The sequence below is a fragment of the Grammomys surdaster genome, unplaced genomic scaffold (assembly GCF_004785775.1).
Source record: "Grammomys surdaster isolate TR1022 unplaced genomic scaffold, NIH_TR_1.0 342, whole genome shotgun sequence".
Lineage (NCBI taxonomy): Eukaryota > Metazoa > Chordata > Mammalia > Rodentia > Muridae > Grammomys > Grammomys surdaster.
The window spans coordinates 708466-730780 of record NW_021604761.1 but is presented as its reverse complement, the minus strand read 5'-3'; the positions used below and the strand labels follow the sequence as shown (position 1 = coordinate 730780).

At 48.8% G+C, this 22315-nt stretch overlaps 2 protein-coding genes across 4 annotated transcripts in view; one reads left to right on the top strand and one right to left on the bottom strand.

The window, feature by feature from the left end:
- Positions 1-1139, top strand: part of Cpsf1 (cleavage and polyadenylation specific factor 1) — a 12160-nt gene extending 11021 nt beyond the window's left edge. Inside the window, exons 32-37 of one of the 2 annotated variants that reach the window (XM_028778809.1) lie at positions 64-130; positions 209-256; positions 336-491; positions 593-722; positions 795-933; positions 1013-1139. In XM_028778809.1, the coding sequence (XP_028634642.1) occupies positions 64-130; positions 209-256; positions 336-491; positions 593-722; positions 795-933; positions 1013-1060 (588 nt within the window). In that variant the 3' untranslated portion in view covers positions 1061-1139. The remainder of the gene's footprint in view (positions 1-63; positions 131-208; positions 257-335; positions 492-592; positions 723-794; positions 934-1012) is intronic. The other variant, XM_028778810.1, reaches the window with a different exon arrangement.
- Positions 1129-22315, bottom strand: Adck5 (aarF domain containing kinase 5). 2 transcript variants are annotated; one of them, XM_028778811.1, is made up of 15 exons: positions 22186-22315; positions 8666-8769; positions 7478-7627; positions 3646-3721; positions 3324-3524; positions 3094-3234; positions 2902-3015; positions 2672-2803; positions 2509-2592; positions 2333-2414; positions 2191-2269; positions 2005-2096; positions 1677-1929; positions 1486-1602; positions 1129-1405 (listed from the first exon to the last, which is right to left on the bottom strand). In XM_028778811.1, the coding sequence occupies exons 1-15, from the start codon at positions 22195-22197 to the stop codon at positions 1294-1296; spliced, it is 1749 nt and encodes a 582-aa protein (XP_028634644.1). In that variant the 5' UTR covers positions 22198-22315; the 3' UTR covers positions 1129-1293. The 2 variants fall into 2 exon arrangements, with proteins under 2 accessions (XP_028634644.1, XP_028634645.1); XM_028778812.1 differs by lacking the exons at positions 8666-8769; positions 22186-22315 and adding an exon at positions 7747-7935.

Below are 22315 nucleotides of genomic sequence, written 5' to 3'. Positions count from 1 at the left end.
GCCAGCCGTGCTGGTGGGTGTCAGTCCAAGGCCTGCCCTAACACTGTCCTTTCCCTTTCCCAGGATGCCAAGCCTCTGGAGGTATACAGCGTGGACTTCATGGTGGACAATGCCCAACTGGGCTTCTTGGGTGAGTATGTGGGTCCTGAGGAGGTTACACTAGTGTGACATGGGTAGCTGAGGCTAACTCTAGGTCTCTGTTCATCAGTGTCTGACCGAGACCGCAATCTTATGGTGTATATGTATCTGCCAGAAGGTGAGTGGTTCCTCTCTGACCTCTTTCTGGGCTGGGTACCAAGCAGTGGGTTGGTCATGATCTGAGTTCCTGTGTCCAGCCAAAGAGAGTTTTGGGGGCATGCGGCTGTTGCGCCGAGCAGACTTCCATGTGGGTGCCCATGTGAATACGTTCTGGAGGACCCCGTGCCGAGGTGCTGCTGAGGGGCCCAGCAAGAAGTCAGTCATGTGGGAGAACAAACATATTACATGGTTTGGTGAGTGCTGGGGCAGGAGTGTCTAGGGATGGGAGGGCCAGCCTGGGGCAGGGGTATCTAGGGATGGGAGGGCCAGCCTGGCTGACACAGCATTTCCTCAGCAACCCTTGATGGTGGCATTGGGCTCCTGCTGCCCATGCAAGAGAAGACATACCGACGACTGCTGATGCTGCAGAATGCACTGACGACCATGCTACCCCACCACGCTGGCCTCAACCCCCGAGCCTTCCGGTGAGTGTGCCCCTTCCCTGGTCTTTCCCTGTACTCCAGATGTGCTGTGACCTGTTGTGTCCACCATCCCAGGATGTTGCACGTAGACCGGCGCATCCTGCAGAATGCTGTGCGCAACGTCCTAGACGGTGAGCTGCTGAACCGCTACCTGTACCTCAGCACCATGGAGCGCAGTGAGCTGGCCAAGAAGATCGGCACCACGCCAGACATTGTGAGTAATGCCCCTCGCCCTAGCCCATCTGCCTCACCTGCCCTTCCCGTCTACACCTTTACCTCCCCATCATCCACAGATCCTGGATGACTTGCTGGAGACAGACCGAGTCACGGCTCACTTCTAACTCTGGGATGCCGCTCTGCTGTTGTACACTTCCCTCCACCCGTTTTGTATAAAACACAAAGAAAACGATTTCTTTCAGACGAGTGTGTGGTCATTGTGTTTAAGAGCCCCATTGTGTCCCCCATTCCAGGCCCCAGGTTGTAGATATCTACACTGGGGCCTGTGCGGTGTGCCCATGCTGGATGGAAACTCTGCTCGCCCCGGGCAGCCTTGCAGTCATTCTGGCTCGGGGAACTACATCTCCAGGTACTGATAGACCTCCTCAGCCTCAGCCTTGGGGGTAAAGCCCAGGCGAACCAGAACACGCAACATGAGGGCGGTGAGCCGCATGGCTAGGATCTCCAGCCTGGAGGGCAGGCGGAAGGGTCATCAGTTGATGGGGAGCAGACCTGGGCCAGCCACCATCCAGCCCCCATGTTCACTCACCTCAGAGCCACCTCAAACTTCAGTGCCTCCCAGATGACCTTGATGTGGCGCAGGAGGCTGCTGCCATAAATGCCTTGGTACGCTGCACCCACCAGGCGACTCCAACCCCAGACAGCACTGCATCAGATACACACACACATCAGCCCGCTAACCTGCTGAAGCACCTCCTGGCTTCCCCTTGGGTCACCAACCTCTTGGCCATGAGGAAGTATCGGTCAACAGGGGTCCCCAGGCTCGAGTTGATGGCGCGCACTGTGTTGATGTTTCGTAACACTAGCAGCATAGGCCGCGGCAATGCCTTGAGCACCTCCATTATGCCATCAAAGTGTTCACGGGCCATTTCCTGCATGTAGGCTGCCTCCTCCCGGCTGATCAGGTGGGAACCCCACAGCTGGCCCAGGCGCACAGGCCGCTGCATGAGCACCTCAGAGAAGAGCATGTAGTCTGTGGAAAAGGCAGGGTTCCTGGGTTGCTGCCCTGTGGCAGGCTTCTGCCTGTTCCACTCTGGCAAACACCTACCTTGGACCCCAAGTGCAGCTGCATGTGTCTTCATTGCAGCATCGTCCCTCAGGATGATGGCCCGCCACAGCTGGCACAGGGAGGATCGGTCCCTGCAGGAAGGCCTTGCCGTGAGCTCCAAGCTCTAAGCTGCAGGAAGAGGGGCCCGAATGAGGCCCGCTCCCCTCATGCCCGGCCCCGGCTTACTTCTCATCCAGGAACTGGTAGAGCCCATGGTCCAGAAGCACCAGCTCTGCTTTTCCATCTGGACCTTTCCGCACCAGAACTAGGAATAGAGCATGTCAGCTCAAGCCACCCCTCTGGGACCCCACCCCGGGGGCTTTCCTACCATTGCCAGGGTGGGGGTCGGAGTGAATGAAGCCGGTGTGGAATATCTGTTCAGCAAAAGTCTGGATCAGCTTCTTGGCTACCTAGGGAGACATGGGAAATGGACGTCAGTAACCATTGCCCAGCATGCCCCGTCCTCCCAGCATGCCCTGTCCTGCCCCAGCGCATGGTACTCACATCCTGCACTGCCAGCCCCCGACTCTTGATGCCTTCCATGTCATTCACCTTACAGCCATCACAGAAGTCGGCTGTCAGCACCCGCTGGGAGAGAGGAAGAGGCTGAGTGAGCTCAGCAGGGTGTGTGCTGCCCTACGCTCAGGGAAAGCTCTACCCAGCCCACCTTGCTGGACCTGTCCCAGTACACCCGAGGGATGACAACATAGTGGAAGTGCTTTAGCTCCTGAGCGCAGCGCTCTGCATTCCGGCCCTCATTCTCGAAGTCCAGCTCCTGGGCCAGGGTCCCCTTCAGGTCCTAGAGGTTATATATATATATGGGCAGAGTTCAGTCAGGTCCAGGTGTAGCATTTACCACTAGCTGCCACGCCCCCACCTGCTGTGCGTGGCACCGACCTGTAGGACCCAGCTGAAGCCGAAGCTGGGGTGCATGAGCTCCACGAGCCGCAGCAGGAGTTCCAGCGTGTGTACATCCCCATCAAAGCGGTCTCGTAGGTCAATGTACTGTACCTGCAGTAGGCCAGGACACACTGAAACCCAGGGTCACTACTGACCCAGGATCCAGCTAAGGTGCAGCAGCATAGATACCTTCACAGCTACAGCGGTGCCATCATGGAGCTTGGCACGGTGCACCTGAGCCAGGCTTGCAGCGGCCATCGGCTCATAGTCAAACTCCTGGAAGAGTTCATTAGGAAGTGCCTGGAAGTCTTCAAGGAACAACTCGTCCACCTGGCAAGAATGTGTACTAGGGGGTCACTGCAGGACTGGTGAGGCAGCCCCCGCTTTCCCTTTTCCTCCTTCCCAAGAGCTGGACTCACCTCCCGGAAGCCCCGAGTAAGGGCCTTGTCCTCCAGCACACGCAGCGTCTGGATGTACTCGGTTGGCAACAGGTGGTTGAAGGAACACAACCCTTGGCCCAGTTTCACATAGAGGCCCCCATTGCGGATGGCTCCAGCCACCAGGGCGTCAGCTGCACGCTGGTGACATGCAGACATGATCTCCACATACTTCGGGCTGTTCTGACCACAGGCATAGAAGAGAGGCTGGGGACAGGTGGCTGGGTACCTCTTGGTCCTCCCAGAACCCACCACCTCCAGCGTTCCCCTCACCCCACCACGTGCTCAGGATATGAGGACAAACCTCTTCCATTCCTCGAAGGACGACGTTAGTGCACCACCAGTAGTCCAGGGAGATGAAGAGCCCAATCTTCACAGACCTGCAAGGACAAGCAGCTTAAGTCTCAAGCAAGTTGAAGAGTACGTTGGTCCTTGTGAGACCCTCTGCTCTAAGCCCAAAGTCTGGCCTCTCCCATCAGCACCTATATGAAAAGTGAGTCTGGGCTGAGGTTCAGCCTCTAGTAACTTGGGTCCTTGTGAGCTCACAGGATACTACCCTACTACTCGTGACAGTATCCTGAAGGTGCCTAGACAGATGGCTAAGTGCCAGTGGGAAGAAGGATGAGGGGTGTGAGAGGAGAAGGCAGTGACAGGCATGGCAGCAGCATGGTCCCAGGAAGATCACTGGCAAAACAGAGAAAGAGAAACATTCTCTAGGAATCATGGAAGGGCTGGTGAGATGGCTCAGCCAGCCAAGGCATTTGCCACCAAGCCTGCTGACCGGAATTCAATCTCCAGAACCCACATGGTGAATCAATTCCCTAAATTTGTCCTCAGACCTCCACATGTATACCATGCTGCGTTTTTGCACATATACAATAAATAAACAAATATAAAAAAATAAGAAAAAAGCCACAGAAGCTGGCTCACCCACTACTGTGAGGACTAGGAGTGTCCCACTGACATCCTGTACTGTAGGCTACAAGGGAGGGGGGCTCATGACTCCAGGTGAAGGGGTCGTACCAGGCGGGAGGACGCAAAGCCAAGCCCCTCTGGATAACCTCAGTAGGGTCCCACTTCTGGCTGTTCCACCACAGGAAAGCCCATAACCAAAAAGGTGGCAGGTCGCTGACCTGACATAAAAGGGCTCCTTTTCTGGGATTCCTTTTCCTTCCCTAGCTGTGGAAGCAAGAAAGAAGCCAACCCATACCCATAAACTGCGAAATGCCACAAACCAGATCTTCCCACTCAGCCCAGCAGTATACAGAAGGCAAGCAGGAACCTGTACTGCAGAGTTGCTACTGACCTAGCTAAGAAGCCAGGGATGTTCTGAGCCTCCACTCAGAATGTCCTTCTCTAGGCAGTGTAGAGCTTTAGTGCTTTAGTGCTTTGAGGTAAGGACAGTGGTGACACCCAGACGGTGTTACCGTCTCAGTGGTGACAGCAACTGAGGGCTGGGCATGTGAGAAACACAAAAGGGAACAAACAAGATGGTGACTAGGAGACAGTATCTACTTGAACCTGCTTCTGCTCTCCAGGGCTGGACATCAGCAGGTCAGTGTGAGATGTGTGCGCTTACAACACAGCCTCAGGCCTCAACTCCATTGCAGCAGCTCCTAAGAGAAAGGCTGACCCCGAAGCCAGGCAGAGAAAGACCAGTATGGAGTATAATATCCTACACTACTAATGCCAGGAAGGGTGAAGAATGCCCCAAAAGGGGAGCAGAGCTAAAGGTCAAAGTAAGGCTAATGGTGAAATCTGGGTATAAACATAGGTGATAAAGCAGAAATGGAAAACCTGGGAATGGATGACCAAAAAAAATCCAGAACAGTCTTTGCATCAGAATAAACTAATGGATCTGTAAATGGTGGAAAGGAAACTTTACAGGAAGGTGCCAAGTAGTTAATGCTGAAAAGAGTGACTGAAGTGGAAAATCACCAATAATTCTTCCAGAATGTATCAGTGAGACATCACAAAGCACTGGTAAATACTAAGGTGACAGAAAAGAAAGACTGGATTTAACCAAGTGTGGTGGCACATGTCCTGAGGGGTCACTGTGAGTTCAAGGCCAGCCTAGTCTACAGAGGGAGTTCCAGGATAGCCAGGCTATTATACAGAGAAACTCTGTCTGGGGAAAACAAAACAACAACAAAAATTATTGGATTTAAGGAACAAACTGAGGTCATGTGCCACTAGGCTGGACCTGGAAGAATCTAAAATATATCGCTTCTATGTTGTTCCAGCCAGAAGAACAGTTAAGTACATTAGTCAGACTTGACTGGAGGACATACTGGGCAAATCCATCCCAAAGAAAGCTAGACAATAACTATTCCAACCTCTGGCCCCACAACCCCAGTGGTCCCTCTGCAGTGAACATGGTCCAGGAACAGTGTCCTCTGACAAACCTTCATTTACTCAGCAGACAGCTGCTCAAGGAGCCCTGCCTTTGACCCAGGGACCACAACGAAGAGAGAGGCAAGCAGATCTCTGTGAGTTCAAGACCAGCCAGAAAAAAAAAAAGGGGAGGTGTGATGGGGATTCATAATCTCTCTGCCTCCTGAATGCTAGAATAAACCCCATTCCTGGTAACGCATCCGTGTTTACTGTAGCTATCTATATAAAAGAACATTTTGTTTACATAAAGTATGTTCTAAGGTATAAGAGTGGAATAACAGAGCACTGATAACTTATTTTGACACTTCATTTGTTTGTTTTGAGACAGAATTTTACTATACAGCACTGGTTGGTCTGAAGCTCACTGTGTAGACCAGGCTGGCATCAACCTCAGAAGATCCGATTGCTCTGCCTCATAAGTGCTGGGACCAAAGGTGTGAGCCACCACACTCAGGCATTTCCGGATATTTGAAATAACTTCAAAACAGAGAAGGAAGTAGGGCCAGTTGGCGGCGGCACACCTCAGATCCCCAGGACTCAGGAAACTTAAGTAGGAGGACCCCAAGGTCTGTAAACAACTTAACAATGCCTCTCAAAGAGTTAAAAAAAAAAAAAAACTGGGTGGAGTGGGGTGTGGGAGACCAGAGGCAGAAGAATCTGTAAATTTGAGGCCAGCCTAATGTACTTAAGTTCTAGGCCTGCCAGGGCTACATAGTAAAACCTTGTCTCCAAACCAAAATGGGAAAGAGCTCAAGGCTCTGCTACAGAGAAAACTTGTGCCCCAGGTAGCCTGTCTGAGGGTTCATCCGCCCTCCACCCCTCTGTCCTTATACATTAGTATGCTTCCAGCCTTTGTTCATGGTGAGCTGCCCTGAGTTGTTCCCAGCTCACTCTTTGGCCCCTAGCAGTGTACTGTGAAGTCTTTTTCCCATTAGTCAGAGTGGGCTGTACACAGGCAGCTGCAAGGTCCCTACACAGTGCAGCAACAGCAGCAGAGTTAGAGTAAGGATATTAGATTCTGTTCTCAGCAGTGCCAGGGCTGTGAGAGCGCGGGGCCTGCAGAACACAGGAGACATTGTTTAGCCTGTCGATGGGGATGCCTCAGAGCTCCAGGTAAAACCAATCAGGAGGACAGGTGTGGAGGGCCTCAAGGTTGGAAAGAGGTATCCAACCACAGACATGCCCATGGGATAACTGGACTAAATCTCGGTGATGCTTCTTATGATATGCCTAAGGACCCAGGGACCTACACCTTTCCTGTGGTGGATCCGGCTCAGGGGGGCAGCAGTGCTTATAGCTACATGGAGCAAGATGACCGCCTGCACCTCCACCAGGTCAAAGACATTACGATTAAGGCTTCTCTCATTAACCAAATGGGAGAATATTCATGTTAATGAGGCTTTTCTCATTAACAAAACCCACCAAGGCTGGGCTATCAGCCATGGGAAGTCCCACCCTGGGAGAGGAAGGAACTTTGCAGAAACCCTTCCGTGCTGTGCTAGGAGTGAGGTGGTGGTTCCCAAGCTCTGACTGGAGCACCGGGTCTCCTCTATGTCTGGGGCCGCAGACCTTGCCTTTAAGACCATGGCTGATCTGGTAGTCTGTTGAAGTTTTAGTTAGTACAGGTTTTGGAGAACTCTTACCATTGCCCCCCGCCCTGTCTACATGCATCCCTTGGAGGACAGGGATATGGAGAAGGCTATCCCACCCAACCTCTACCAGGACTGGCATAGCCCGACTACCTGCCAAAGCGCCCGATACCATCTACTGCAAGCCGCAGCTTCCTCCTCTCCGATGCCTCTGCCAGGAAATAATGGGCTCCAAGGAGGAAAGGTGTCCCCACCACAGTGGCCGAGAGCGTCCTCCCCCACAGCAGCCTGGTTCTTGAGGTCCTGTGGAGACATGGGCAGAGGCTAGAAGTGCTGCTCCCCCACAAGGAAGTTGGGGCCTCAGTTTCCCTCTTTCCTGCCTTTGCAGAACCAACTCTAAGTCCTGTCTGTGGGATGCCCACCGCATTCAAGGCCCTTTCACTGGACTCCACAACAGCACAGATGCTGGAGGAGCATGTCTCCTTCGGCTGTCTTGAACCCTGGCCCTGGCCACCAATGTGAAGGGCTCATCAGAGAGATCAGCGGAGGTCTGCAGTCCACAGACTGGACCACCATCTCCATCCCCATTATGATGTTTCAAGAGATCCTGAGTGACAGAAAGTGAAACCTGGTAGTCAGCACAACCAAACCAAGCAAGCACGCAAAACAAGGAACAGAACACAGTTCCGTATCGCCCACAACAGCACACATGAACATATGCTGAATGCAGTATCAGCAGGAGCATCGGCCATGCCCACAGCTTTCTGTCTACATCATGGAACACGGAAAGAAAGGGCCTTCCACTGTTCAGTGGCGCATGCCTTTAATCTCACCACTCGGGAAGCAGAGGCAGGCAGAACTCTTATGAGTTCGAGGCCAGCCTGGTGTGCTGAGTGAGTTCCAGGACAGCCAGGTACACAGAGGAACTCTAAGAAAAAAAAAAAAAGAAAGGGAGGGAGAGAGGGAGGGGAAGGAAAGAAAGAAAAGCAGAAGCCTCCCCACCCCCGCTCACAGAGCCACACAGCTCCACTGTCCCAGTGTGACACTTCCGCTCTCCATCTCTAAATGAGCCCTGTCTCTGTGATGGAGTGGGCACCTCCATTTCTAGTCCTCCAATCCGGCAATGTCTGCTCATCATGAACTTCTTATTAGAAGCACCTGTCTCTACAGAATGTGACTAGTCATGGGCTGGGAACCCTGTAGTCTCAGGTTCAAGACACTGTAGGAAGATACAAACCCAGCAGGAGAAAATATCTGATGTGGGCATCCCCATCTTTGTGATCCCATGGTCATCTCCTGCCTGGGAAGGGTGCCCGCCTCTGGCTGGGGGCGTCTTGTTACCTTGCCAGCGGACTCTTGAAGTTTCTCCTGAAGAATATGGCAGGGCATGGCCAGGGCTTCTGCCTGCTCTGCAGCAGGGTGGAGTGGAAGTGGCACAGTCGCATCTGTGAAGGAAGACAGCAAGGGTTGGCAGAGGCAGGGACACAGCCCATGCTCTGGCAGTGCCTGGCACCTACACAGGCCTGGAGCAAACTCTCCCTCAGTGAGGGATGTCCGTGTTTCCAGGGTCCCAGGCAGGAAGCTGGCTAGATACCAGCCTCAGCAATGAAGATGCAGGCTGCCTACTGGATGAGAAAGCTGAAGGCAGGAGAGGGCAGACATTCTGGAAAATGCCTCCTCTCTAAGGGAAGAAAGCGTATTCTGACCTGGCTTGTCTGTAGTAAGGGTCCAGCATCATATATGTGGTGGCACCTTTAACCTGGCATTTACTATTGCATTTACTATTTCTTGGTGCTGACACCACTAACCAGTGATCACAGGAAATAGGCCACACCATGGGAGAAGTGTTAGCAAATACTCACTCACCAATTCTAAGAGGGTGGTCTTACAGAAGTGGCTTTTGTGTTGGACCCTGTTCTGAAAGCAAAAGGTTCAAGGAGAGCTGACAGTGGGAATCTGGGCCAAAGCCACAGCTGGGGAACCACAGGTCCAGCGAGGAAGTGTCAGTTACTGTTAAGCTAAGTGAACATGATTTGCCCATCAAATTAACTGTCTGCTAAATATTATGCTTATATCCATAGATTAGCGCTACTACTGCCACTGATCAGAGAAGCCTCTTTTGGCAGTGTGCACAGTAACTGCAGACTGTGCCCTTCCCCCAGCCTTGAGCAGGCCTGAAAGACCTTGTTTGCCACAGTAGACCAAACAATAGGACCCAGGTGGTATTACCCACCTTGGCTGCACATACAGCCTGCTACAGGAACTTAGAAGAATAGACTGCCCGCTGAGCTTGCCTTGAGATATCTCCTGCAGTGACCAAGGATGGGTCCCCCTCACCCAAACAGGCTGAAGCAAGAAGGGGTTCGGTGGTGGGGGTGGGGCTTCCCCTTTAAATTGAGAGCTGAACATTAAACTTTTGTTTTGTTTTGTTTTTGTTTTTTGAGACAGGGTTTCTCTGTGTAGCCCTGGCTGTCCTGGAACTCACTCTGTAGACCAGGCTGGCCTCAAACTCAGAAATCCACCTGCCTCTGCCTCCCAAGTGCTAGGATTAAAGACATGCGCCACCACCGCCCGGCCTGAATATTAAACTTTGAGCCTTGATCAGAATATGTTGTCTTGGCTCCATCTTTTCTCACCCTACTGTCCCTTGTTTCATTCCCAGCCTCCCTTTCAGATGAACCCAGGTGATCCATGGCCGCAAGCAACTACAGATTGGCACCACAACGAGGAACCTGAAAACAGGGGACCAGCTGAGGAATGCTGTCTTGGGTGGAGCTCCACGGAAAACAGAAGTAGAGTATCCTGGGGACTTGGTAAACAACAGACAGCATTGATGCTAGCTAGTTATGGCTGTGTTTGCAGGAAGTGTCTTCAAGGGGATACGGTCTAGGTTGAATAGGTGTTGACCTGACGCTGACCTCACCTAGGAGGCGACAGCGAATTATGGGACTGGAGAATTCCAAATAGGCATTCACCCGAAGCCTAAGAGCTGCCCCATGCAAGAGGAGCAGGGTTAGAAGGAACTGGAAAACTAAGAAAGCAGGGCACTGAGGTGTTACTATCAATAGCCGCCGCTACACTTTCTAAAGAAAGAGCTAAAGGGTTAGAGCTTGAATATGAGAGAGAGAAGGGGTTTCAGAAAAGCAGTTGTCCTTTCTCTGAGCTGTGTCAGCAAAAAAAAAAAAAAAATGAAAAGGCTATTTCAGAGATCTCCTAGGAACAGGAGAAAAATTCAGGAGACGTCCTGAGTTTCTCTTTGGCTCCTAGAGGTCTTTGTTGTCTGTCCTTGGCATGCCAATGTCCACGTGTGTCAATTGTCTGTTTTGTTTCGTTGTTTGAATGATTCTTCTATGTTTCATGTTCCAAAAGAAAAATTGTAAAAACTGCTTGATCCAACCCTTAATCTAGTTTAACTTGGTTTTAAAGGCAGTCTTACTATGCACAGCAGAGGCTGATAAGTTACCCTACACCTGTAGATTCTACACCTGTAGAGTCGAGCTGAGCTAGAGAAGCCTTTCCAGAAATTGATTGTCGACATAAGCTGCTCTTCAAGAGACCAGCAGCGGGCCTCGGCAGCCATCTTCCAGTTAACTCGCCAAAATGACGAACACAAAGGGAAAGCAGAGAGGCACTCAGTATATGTTCTCTAGGCCTTTTAGGACACACGGAATTGTTCTAGGACACAAGCATGTGAATCTACAAGAAGGGTGATATTGTAGACATCAAGGGAATGGGTACTGTTCAAAAAGGAATGCCCCATAAGTGTTACCACGGAAAACCAGAAGAGTCTACAATGTCACCCAGCATGCGTGGGCATCATTGTAAACAAGCAGGTTAAGGGCAAGATCCTGGACAAGAGGATCAGTGTGCGGACTGAGCACATTAAACACTCGAAGAGCAGAGACAGCTTCCTGAAGCGGGTGAAGGAGAACGATCAGAAGAAAAAGGAAGCCAAAGAGAAGGGCGCCTGGGTTCAGCTGAAGCGCCAGCCTGACCACCCAGAGAAGCACACTTTGTGAGGACTAATGGGAAAGAGCCCGAGCTGCTGGAGCCCATTCCATATAAATTCATGGCCTAGTGTATAAAAGAAATAAAGGACCCAACTGCAGAGTTTTTCCTTAGGTTCAAAAAAAAAAAAAAAAAAAGAGACCAGCAGCTTTTTAGATTCCATAAGGAAGCTGAAAAAATCCCAGAAAAAATCTCTGTGACAAGGTGCTTTTGTCTTGAAATTACAGCTAGAAAAAGCAAGAAATTTGGTTTGGTCTAAATATATAAGATGTGTAGCCACTTCATTTTTTGTTTCTGATTGGTTTTAAAGGTATAAATATGTTCTACATGTCTTGGTTATAGATTATTGGCCTATAAGTTATTGGGTATGACTACAAATTTGCAACCTTGGTAACAGAAAGTTGGCTTAAAACTGGTAACTCAATATGGAGACAAAGTGTAGGACAAAAACTGAAGGAGGGGCCGTCTGGAGACCATTCCAACTGGGTATCCATTCCATGTGCAGTCATCAAAGGTAGACACTGATGTGGATGTCAGGAAATGCATGCTGACAGGAGGCTGACATAGCTGTCTCCTTAGAGATCTGCAAGAGTCTGACATATTCAGAGGCAGATGCTCACAGCTAACCATTGAACAGATCATGGGGTTCCCAATGGAGGAGTTAGAGTGAAGAGTGAAGGAGTTGAAAGGGTTTGCGACCCTATGAGGAGAGCAACAATACCAACCAACCAGAGCCCCCAGGGTCTAAACCACCAGCCTGGGACCACTTAGGGAGGGACCCATGGCTCCAGCTGTATATGCATGGGAGGATGGTCCTGTCAGGTATAGGTTGGAGAGGAGATCCTTGGTCCCATGAAGGCTGGATGCCATGTGTGTGGGAATTTGAGGGTGGGGAGGTAGGAGTCGGAGGGTAGGTGGGGTCACATCCTCATAGAAGCAGGAGGAGGGGAGGGGAGATAGGGGGTTCCTGGGTGGGAGGGGGGAATGGGGTAAGGGGATAACATCTGAAATGTAAATAAAATATCCAATAAAAAAAAAAAAACTTGCCAGGCGGTTGGTGGTGCACGCCTTTAATCCCAGCACTTGGGAGGCAGAGGCAGGTGGATTTCTGAGTTCGAGGCCAGCCTGGTCTACAGAGTGAGTTCCAGGACAGCCAGGACTACACAGAGAAACCCTGTCTCAAAAAAAAAAAAAACAAAACAAAATAAAAACACCCAAACAAACAAACCCAAAAACTGGTAATTCAGGGCTGGAGAGATGGCTCAGTGGTTAAGAGCACTGCTCCAGAGGTCCTAAGTTCAATTCCCAATAACTACATGGTGGACTACAACCATCTGTAGGGTCTAGTGCCCTCTTCTGGCTTGCAGGTGTACATGAAAAAAAGTTTTACTTTTAATGATTTTCAAAAGTTGTTAGGAGATATTAATTGGCTGAAACCTCATCTTAAGCTTACCATAGGAGAACTTGAACCTCTGTTTGATATTCTCAAGGGGGATGCAAATCCTCATTCCCCTCAACAATTAACTGATGAGGAGGAATAGCTTTGTAGAAAGTAGAGTTAGCTGTTAGTTATCAACAGATACATTATACAGACTATGATCAATTGTTGGCTGTTTGTGTTATTGCTACTCATGTGCTCACAGCAGCACTTTGGCAAAAGAAACTATTAATGTGGATTCATCCTTCTTCATCTACAAGTAAAGTTTGAACATCCTATTATGAAACTATTGCAGTGTTAATACAGGGTTGTAAGATAGACTCCTGAAAGTATTTTGGATGAAATGCTTATTCCTTATTCCAAACAGCAATTAAATTGGTTATTGGAGAATACTGATATTTGGCCTATTACATGGCAAACATTTTAGGCAAATTTGATAATCATTATCCATAAGACAAGTTGTTACAGTTTTCCTCTGCATGCTTTTGTATTTCCTATAAGTTTGCATGCAGCCCATAGAAAAGATGTTTACTGTATTTACAGATGCCTCATCTATTGAGAAGGCAGTACATGTAATTAAATCACATGTTCATTTTCTTGAGTTTTTCCCTGCTTCAGCACAAATAATTGAATTATGTGCTGTAGCCACTGTTTGAAATACTGAAAAAAATCAAGCTTTCAATTTGTATGCTCATACTAGTATATGGCTCATGGTTTGTAACTGCTTGAAATTGTTCCTTTTTTAGATATTGCTAACTCTCAAATTTTACAGTTATTTATATAAATACAGCTTAATTTAAGAAACATGCACTGTTTCTTAACTTTATAAGACATTTAAGAGCTCATTGGATTGCCTGGACCCCAGGGCAATGCCAGAGCAGATTTGTAAACCAGTCAGATTATAGACCTTACAGAAACAATTGGCCATACAATCTTATTCTTTATATCATCAAAATAGTAATAGCCTGAGACAATAATTTGGCATTTCTAGAAAGTGTGCAAGTTAAATTGTAAAAACTTGTTCTCAGTGTCTTCAAATTTTTCATAATGGTGTTAAGCCTTGAGGACTTATACATAATCAATTATGGCAAATGGATGTTACTCATTTTTGATTTTGGAAAATTAAAATATGTACATGTGACTTGACACTTTTTAGGCTTTCTAGTTACAACTGCTTTAACAAGAAAAGCAACTAAAATTATAATTAGTTACTGCCTACATTATTTTTCTATGCTTGGTGTTCCATATCAGATTATAGACAATGGAACTGGCTATTGCAGTCAAACATTTGAGATGTTTTTTTGACAATTTAATATTATCCATATTACCGAGATTCCTTATCATCCTCAAAGACAAGGAACTGTGAAACAGAGATTATGGAACTTTAAAATAATATCTTCATAACTCTCTTGAGTGTGGGAGGAGCAGCTACTGTCACTTCTTCCCGGGTTTTGGAAGGAACTCTGAATAATTGGCTCCTTAAAACTAAAAAGGGGGAATTATACCCCAAAAGGTCACCAAAAGTACACCTTGCTTTTGTCTTATTTGTTTTAAATTTTCTCCAAACTGATGCTAAAGGTCAGCGGGCAGCAGATCGCCACTGGCATCCAGTCACTTCCAGCTCATTTGCCAGGCTCAAATGGAGACACTCCCTAACTAATACTTGGAATGGTCCCGACCCTGTCTTAACTTGGGGTCATGGCTCAGTCTGCATTTTCTCAGAAATGCAGATCCCAACAGCTGCCTAAAAGATTGGTCCATCAAGTGGACACAGATCTTGAGCCTGATAATTATGATTCTAATGATGAAGATGGCTCCAAATCCCTATGAGCCATAGCATATAGTCTCCACTCTTACTGGAGAGTTAGTGTTTTCATCATTACTTAAAGCCACCCACTATATACCTGGTGGCCAGACTTTGGGTATGATCCCTGCTAACTAGCAGTTGGATTAGATATTGGGACATTTCCGATTTCAACCTTATTTTCTACATTGCTTGGATAATCATGTTGCTTTTAACCTTTGAACCTTGTATTTTAAGCAGATTGATTGCCCTCACACAGGATGCTCTCAGCAAGCTCAGCTTTTCATCATGGCAGTTACACATCAGTGTGAAGAACTGCATCAAGTGCAAGCCCACAGGTCCTTTGGTCTGTACGTGGCTTTGGTCTACATTGGGAAAGAGTGTGCCAATGATGGTTGGTTAGTCAAAGACGGGTAAGAATGTTCTTGAGCTCCTATAAACCTAAGGCAGAGGCATACATCAATATTCCATGTACGTTTTCCTCGATGACCAGTAATATAGGAGCAATACAGACGCCAACCTAAGCCAGGCATGGTCATCCGGCCACTCGCTACCCTAGACGGGATGAAATCTTATGCCTCATCCAGCTGCTGCCATCTTTAAAACTAAAAAGGGGGAATTGTGCCCTTCCCCCAGCCTTGAGCAGGCCTGAAAGACCTTGTTTGCCACAGTAGACCAAACAATAGGATCCAGGTGGTATTACCCACCTTGGCTGCACATACAGCCTGCTACAAGAACTTAGAAGAATAGACTGCCCACTGAGCTTGCCTTGAGATATCTCCAGAGAGTGATCAAGGATGGGTCTCCCTCACCCAAACAGACTGAAGCAAGAAGGGGTTCAGTGGTGGGGGTGGGGCTTCTCCTTTAAATTGAGAGCTGAACATTAAACTTTGAGCCTTGATCAGAATATGTTGTCTTGGCTCCATCTTTTCTCACCCTTCCATCCCTTCTTTCATTTCCAGCCCCCCTTTCAGATGAACCCAGGTGATCTGGCTACAGCAAACAGTCATAACTGGTCATAGAGCCAAGAATATGTGACTGTCTTGGCTATAAGTGGGACAGGTATAATCAGCCCTCCCCATCCAAAGCACAGGAACGCTACAGGAGAGGTGTGAGAATCCGAGGATGGGGTAGAGCTCTGTGGAATGTTCTTCCCCGGGCCTGACATGGCTACTGTACTCCTGAACGCATGACAGCTATGACTGCCTGCATAAGACTTGTGTGAAGACTGAACCTATCAAAATAGCCTTTTATGAAGAAAGTGACTTAGCAGCGAACCAGTGGTAAGGGCCCGTGCTTCTGTGAAGCTGTGACCCATGGACTGTAATGAAATTCACTGGTACACTCCAGACACACACATATACACGCACACACATGCATGCACACACGTGTACATACACGCATGCCCAGAGGCACACACATGCATGAACACACACCACATGTACACACACATGCATGCATGCACACACATGCATACATACACATACACACGCACACATACACATCCATGCACACATACACACGCATACACACATGCACACACAGAGGCACACACATGCATACACACACACAGGTGGGCACACGTGAGACCTGAAAATAGAAAGTGCACTAGTTGGAAAGAGGATCACTAGAGAGGGAAGACACACCAGAGAACAGTGGCAGTGAACACAGCTAAATGTATTAGACTCTATCAAAGTGTCAGAGGGGAACTCATTATTATGGGCTGGCCATGGTGCCCCACGCCGTCAATCCTAGCACCAGAGGAGAAAAGGCAGGTGGAACTCTGACTTAGAAGCCAGTCTGGTCTACAGAGCAAGTTCAAGGCCCAGGGCTATACAATGAGACCCTGCTTCAAAACAAAACAAAACAAAGTGGGGCGAGATAGATGGCTTAGTGGTGAAGAACACTGCTCATCCAGGATTGAATCCCCACAACTATCCCAGTTCACAACTATCTAAAACTGGGATTTGCTGCTCTCTTCTGGCCTCCACAGGAACCAGGCACACACGGGGTACACAGCCATGCAGACAAAACACCCATACATATAAAATAAATTTTTGTTTACTTATTTATCTTATGCGTGTGAGTGTTTTGTCTGTGCACCACATAAATGCCTGGTACCCATGAAGGACAGAGGAGGGCATCAGATCCCCTAGGACTGGAGTCACATATAATTAGGAGTTACTATGGAGGTGCTAGGAATCCAGCTTGAGTTCTTTTGATTCTTAACCTCTTAACCACTGAGCCATCTCTCTAGCCCTTCCTCCAGGGATCTGAGAGACAGAGTATATGCCATGAGTGTATCTGAGGGCACTCACAAGAGGCTGGAGCATCAGATCCCCGAGAGCCAGAGTTACAGGTGGTTGTGAGCAAGGAATGCTCTTAACCACTAAGCTATCCCTCCAGTCTCCGTTAGTATTTCTTTCTTTTTTGTTGTCGAAAAGTGATTTATGATACTTTTATTTGTGTATGTGTGTCCACCTGTGGGGATTTGTGCCTTGTGACTGCATGCAAGTGCCTGAGGAGGGAGGAAGAGGGTACTGAATATCTGGATCTGGATGGCTGTGAGCCACCCAGTGTGAGTGAACTGAACCTGGGTCCTCTGCAAGAGCAGGAAGCATTCTTAACCACCTCTCCAGCCCATCAGTATCTCTCAAACACAAAACCTCACCACCGAGACATGAAGCATGAATCCTTGCATAGGAGGTGCATATGGAAGTGTGGAGAGACTGTCTTAGCTAAGGCCACTGTGTAACCCTAGTACTCAGGAGGTGTTCGCAGGAGGATATGTTTCAACATCACACACATCTTTAACCCAGCACTCCAGAGACTGAGGTAAGTAAATCTCTGTGAGTTTAAAGCCAGCCTGGTCTATGTAATGATTTTCAGGCCAGCAAGAGTTCCATAGTGAGACTTTGTCTGAAAAAGATATTTTTAAAAAATTAAGTATTAAAACATCTAGGCCAACCACAACAAAACCCTAATTCAAGTAGAAAATCAACTTACTAATAATGGGTATATTCAGGGACTGGAAAGATGGCTCAGATGTTAAAGGCTAGGCTCATAACCAAATAATAGGTAGATTCAGGTAGTGGGTACCAACAGTCAAGCATATATACCAATTGATTAGATTATTACCACTGTTATTGCTGCTCAATGATGCGGGAATGGGGTGTAGACACTAACGGGCAGGCAGGTGCTAACTCCTCTGACCACACACACGAGGAAACAGTCCCTACCCGGTGAATATATACACTCCTATACTGAAGAAAAACAACAATCACCTGTAATTCCAGCACCCAGTGGGCCAGACAAAGAGAACCACTGAAAGTTCAAGGGCCAGTCAGGGCTGCACAGTGAGTCTGAGGCCAGCCTGGTATACAAAGGTCTCAAAGTAAAAGTAAAGAGGGCTAAGTGTGCACGAGCACAATCTCCAGTGGCACCAGGGGAGCACAAGTTACAGATTTTCTGTAATATCAAAATCCCAGGTCTGAGGTAGCATTCTGCGAATGAAGTAGCTATGGCAGAGGCACTAATCTGAGAGGATGCTAGCCTATTTGCCATCGGTCACAGACTCTACTATGACCTAATGTAGGAAATTGTGCATTTCCAGTTTTTTGTCTTTTGAGATGGGGTCTCACTGTAGCCCAGGCTGTCACAGAAGAAGGGGCTTCAAAGGCTAGAGATGCTACTCACGTCTGCAGGGCAAATGCACCTCCTGGCTTGTTGCAGACCCCTGGGTGTCTGTGGATAGGCTCTTGGCTGTGGTACTTAGCTATCGACTGAAGTTCATCTTCCTTAATAAACCTCAGATTCTTGCTTTGAAAAGTATGATTTGATTTACGGCACAACTACAGAGTGAATTAAGCTCACAAAACTATCTGCAAGCTCTTGGAACAGTGTCCAACATACCAAACAGTAGGAATGTGTGTCCAGCAGACCAGCACCAAGGCCACAGTAGGATCAAGGATTCCCCACACAGCACTCCAAGGCCCTGTCCCTGTGCCAGTTCCCTGTTGGGCCCAATGCCTGCTGCTCTCTCCAGCTAACCCAGATGACCATGCTCAGTCTTGCTTTCCAGATTGAATTGTTTTTTGAGGGTCAGTTTCCACTGCTTTGCTCTTTCCTTTGCTTTCTTTCTCTCCCCCGACCCCCCAACCCCCAGAAAGGGTTTCTTTATGTAGCCCTGGCTATCCTGGAACTCCCTCTGTAGATCAGGCTGACCCAAAACCAATGAGATCTGCCTGCCTCTGCCTCCCACAGGCTGGAATTAAAAGGTATGAGCTTCCACTGCCCAGCTCCCACTGCTTTCCCAACAGGAGAAAAAAAGGTTTACTTGTCTGAGAAGTGAACCATTTACAACACATGCAGACAGGCCACACACTGAGAACACAAAGAGATTTTCACTAACTGGGGCAAAGTATGGGAGAGGGCTGTCGGAGTACTTCAAAGGGGCCACTGAATCAGGCATGTCACTGCTGAGAACACAGAAGCATGGAATGACAGACAGACAGACAGATGTGATGCACAAACTGCTAGGAACAGATGGAAGCTGAGAGTAAGACAGGCTAGAAACATCAGAAACATCTACCCAAGACAACAGAAGCCCGGAAACCTCACACACTGCAGCTCTTCTGTGCTCACAAAAACCTGCCCAGAGTCATAGGCTGAACTGAGCATGAAGCCCAACCTTATGCCAGGGCTGAGAGGAAAGGGCCTGCAGATGGGGCCCTATGCTGACCTAAAAGAGGCAGCCTAGAGCTCCAAGCTGAGAGAGCTCACTGTTCAGGACCAAAATCACCCACCCAGAAAGGTAAAAAGTTCTTCAGAAAGACTCAGAACAGTACCAGGAGGCTTGTCTGCAAAGAAGCCTGTGCTACCTCAGCCAAGCATTAGTTGTCAGTGGCCCCTTGGGTTTTCTGGTGATGTAAAAATCTAGATGGCACCTCACACTGAAGGCATATTGCAGAGGGGACAAAGTCAGGCAGCCAGTCCCCTGGAAGGGGGCCTCTGTCACACCCCCCTTCTAGATGTGTACACTCAGAACTCGAATGCCAGAAAGGTCTGTGTTGGTGTTTATTATACAGGAGACTCTAACTCCCAGTGACTGGCTACCACTGTCAGGGCTCTGGTGAGATAACAGGCTGGAGCACACTGCCTTCTCCCCCACTGCCAGCATGGTGCAAATGGCTCTTGCGAGCTGGTCCCTCTCCCTCTCAGGCTGTCTCTTATCCTTCCCCACAAAGGATGCAGAACAAAGATTCTTTTAGGAGTCACCTGTTAATGCCCTCTGCCCTACTAGGATTCATCCACAATAAAAGGTCACAGTCAGGTAAGAGATGCCATTCTGGCTCTGGGCATGATGTCAAGCAGACAAAGCCTTGTGCTGAAAACTCCGGAGCTACCACCCTGGGTTACTGCCAAGGTTACTCAAATGCCTGGGTCCTTCTGAGATAGGATACCTAGAACCCTTTAAGCTATCTTCTAAAATATCCATCAAATGAGAAAGAATCTGAGTCCCCCAAAAGGCAGAGGAGGCCAAGCCTACAGTCAAGACTTGCCAAAACGAAAACAAATTCCAAACAAGAGCAGGTCTGGGGTCTCTGGTTCCTGACTCAGTTCCGTGACTGTGGAGAAAAGTGAAGGCAGGAGATAAGGTCAAGGAGGAGTGTTCACTGGGGCAGAACAAGGCCACAGGGGCAGGGAAGTGCAAAAGACTAAGATAAGAGGCTTAAAGACACAGCTTGCTCAAGCGCTGCCTGGAGTGCTATTGAGTTAAAGTTAAACATTATATTATATAAACAGCAAGGGGGGGTATGGGGGATGAGAGTATTGGGGGAGGGAATACAAACTTTATCTTGAGGTGAACTAAGATATGTCTTATGTCTCTGTCTACCATTACCCTCCTCTCCAGGTCCCTGCAATGCCCACAGCTTTGCTGGCTGCAGTAGCCCAGAACAAAACTGCTGGCAAACAAATACGGTGTCCACACATTTTCTCTCACCAGGAGAATACTGCCCTGGTATACTAGAGCAGGTCCATACTCACCAGCCTGTGGTCATGTTGAACTGCAACTGACACGTAGCCCCTTCCCGTCTTTCAATGTAAACAGAGTAACATACGGAGGCATTCTGCACCTAGTTCTTGTGGGTTTGGTTTGTTTTGGATTTTTTTTGGGGGGGGGTCACTATGTGGCTTGGAACTCCCTATGTAGACCAGATTGGCCTTGGACTCATAGAAATCCTCCTGCCTCTGCCTCCTAAATGCTGTGCCACCATGCCTGGTAGTTTTCAGCCTTTTGACAAAGAATGAATGTGTGCACAGTCGGTCTGCAGAAAGAAACATTCAACTAGAGTTCTCTCTGGTGACTGCAAGAAGCAGCAAACTCATGCTCTAAGGAGAAGCCTCCAGCTAGACACAGTGAGCTAGAGGAAGACCAAAGATGTCCATATAAGCCAGCAGCAGCCTGCACCACGAAAAAACTGCCAAGAATCAGGATAGGGCCCTTAAAAAAACGTGACTAGACTGTGACCTTTAATAGGATAGCCCAAGGCACCTCAACAGGAAATTGAGACACAGAATATTTCCCGTAGTTAGTAGGTGACAGACTAGGGACTTGAGCTAGAGGGAGTGGACTTGTCACCAGGAACCTGGAAGGACTCCACTGTACTGTGAAGCAACTCCTAATAAAACGTTAAAACTCATCTTTCCAGTAGGGTGGTGAGTTTTCCACACAGATTTCCGACTTTAACCCCAGCACTCGGGTGGCAGAGGCAGGCAGGATTTCTGGGAGTTTGAGGTCAGTATCACCAAGCAGTGGTGGCGTATGGCTTTGCTCCCAGCAGAGGATTTCTGATTTGGAGGCCAGCCCGGTCTGCAGAGCTAGTTCCAGGACAGCCAGGGCTATTACAAAGAGAAACCCTGTCTCAAAAAACCAAACCAAAACAAACTCCCCAGGGCTGTCTGGAGGTTTAAGTGACAAGTGAAACCGATATGTGGGAAAGTTTTGCAACTGTAAAGGGCTGTGTTAAAGGCCAGCACGTGTCTCCGACCGACAGGACTCCATCAGAAAGCACATACCCAGCAAGGCTGCACATTGCAAGCCAAAAGTTAACCCAACTCCTTGCCTATTGTTATCTAAACCTACAAGGCCAGATGTACTAGAAAAACAACTTCGGAGAAGTTTAAAAACAACACAACTGAAGAAGGGCCAACATTCCAAGGGCAGGGAATAGGCAAGGCCACCTCCAGGGCCAGAACTAAGGAAGCGAGGTCATGCTAACCCAGCGGGCATCATGGGGTTGTCTCCCTCCTAGAAGTAGATAACAGTACAAAGCAGCTTCCCGGGGAGACCTGAGAGATGCGTTGAGGACAGAGGCAGGAGGGAGAGGACCCTGGGATAAGGTTAAATGATGCTGAAACTTCCGAAAGGCTCTGGGGTAAAAGGGAGAACCGGGGATCTGAGAGTTCTCTAAAGCTTTGGGGTCGATGGGCAGGGCTCGGGCCTGGGTTGGGTCCAGAGCCTCCAGGTACAGAGATAGACCTCAACTCAGGGATGCGGAGAGCAGACTCAGAGCCCAGGTCCAGGGCGTGCGGGGACGGGGTCCTCACCGGCCGCCACATGTCCCCGGCAGAGCTCTCTTCCCGGTTTCGCCGCAGACGTCCCTGATGCCCAGCTGACCCCGCGAAAGAGTGGGCAACGCGCTTGCGCACCGGCCCACACTCTCCGCACAGACCTGGG

Bases quoted from the DNA above. Each gene is read 5' to 3' on its own strand.
- Adck5 (XM_028778811.1), bottom strand. The intron at 2,593-2,671 runs GTGGGCTGGGTA...CCTCTCTCCCAG, and splicing joins ACTGGGACAGGTCCAGCAAG to CGGGTGCTGACAGCCGACTT. The intron at 1,406-1,485 runs GTGAGTGAACAT...CCTGCCCTCCAG, and splicing joins AAGTTTGAGGTGGCTCTGAG to GCTGGAGATCCTAGCCATGC.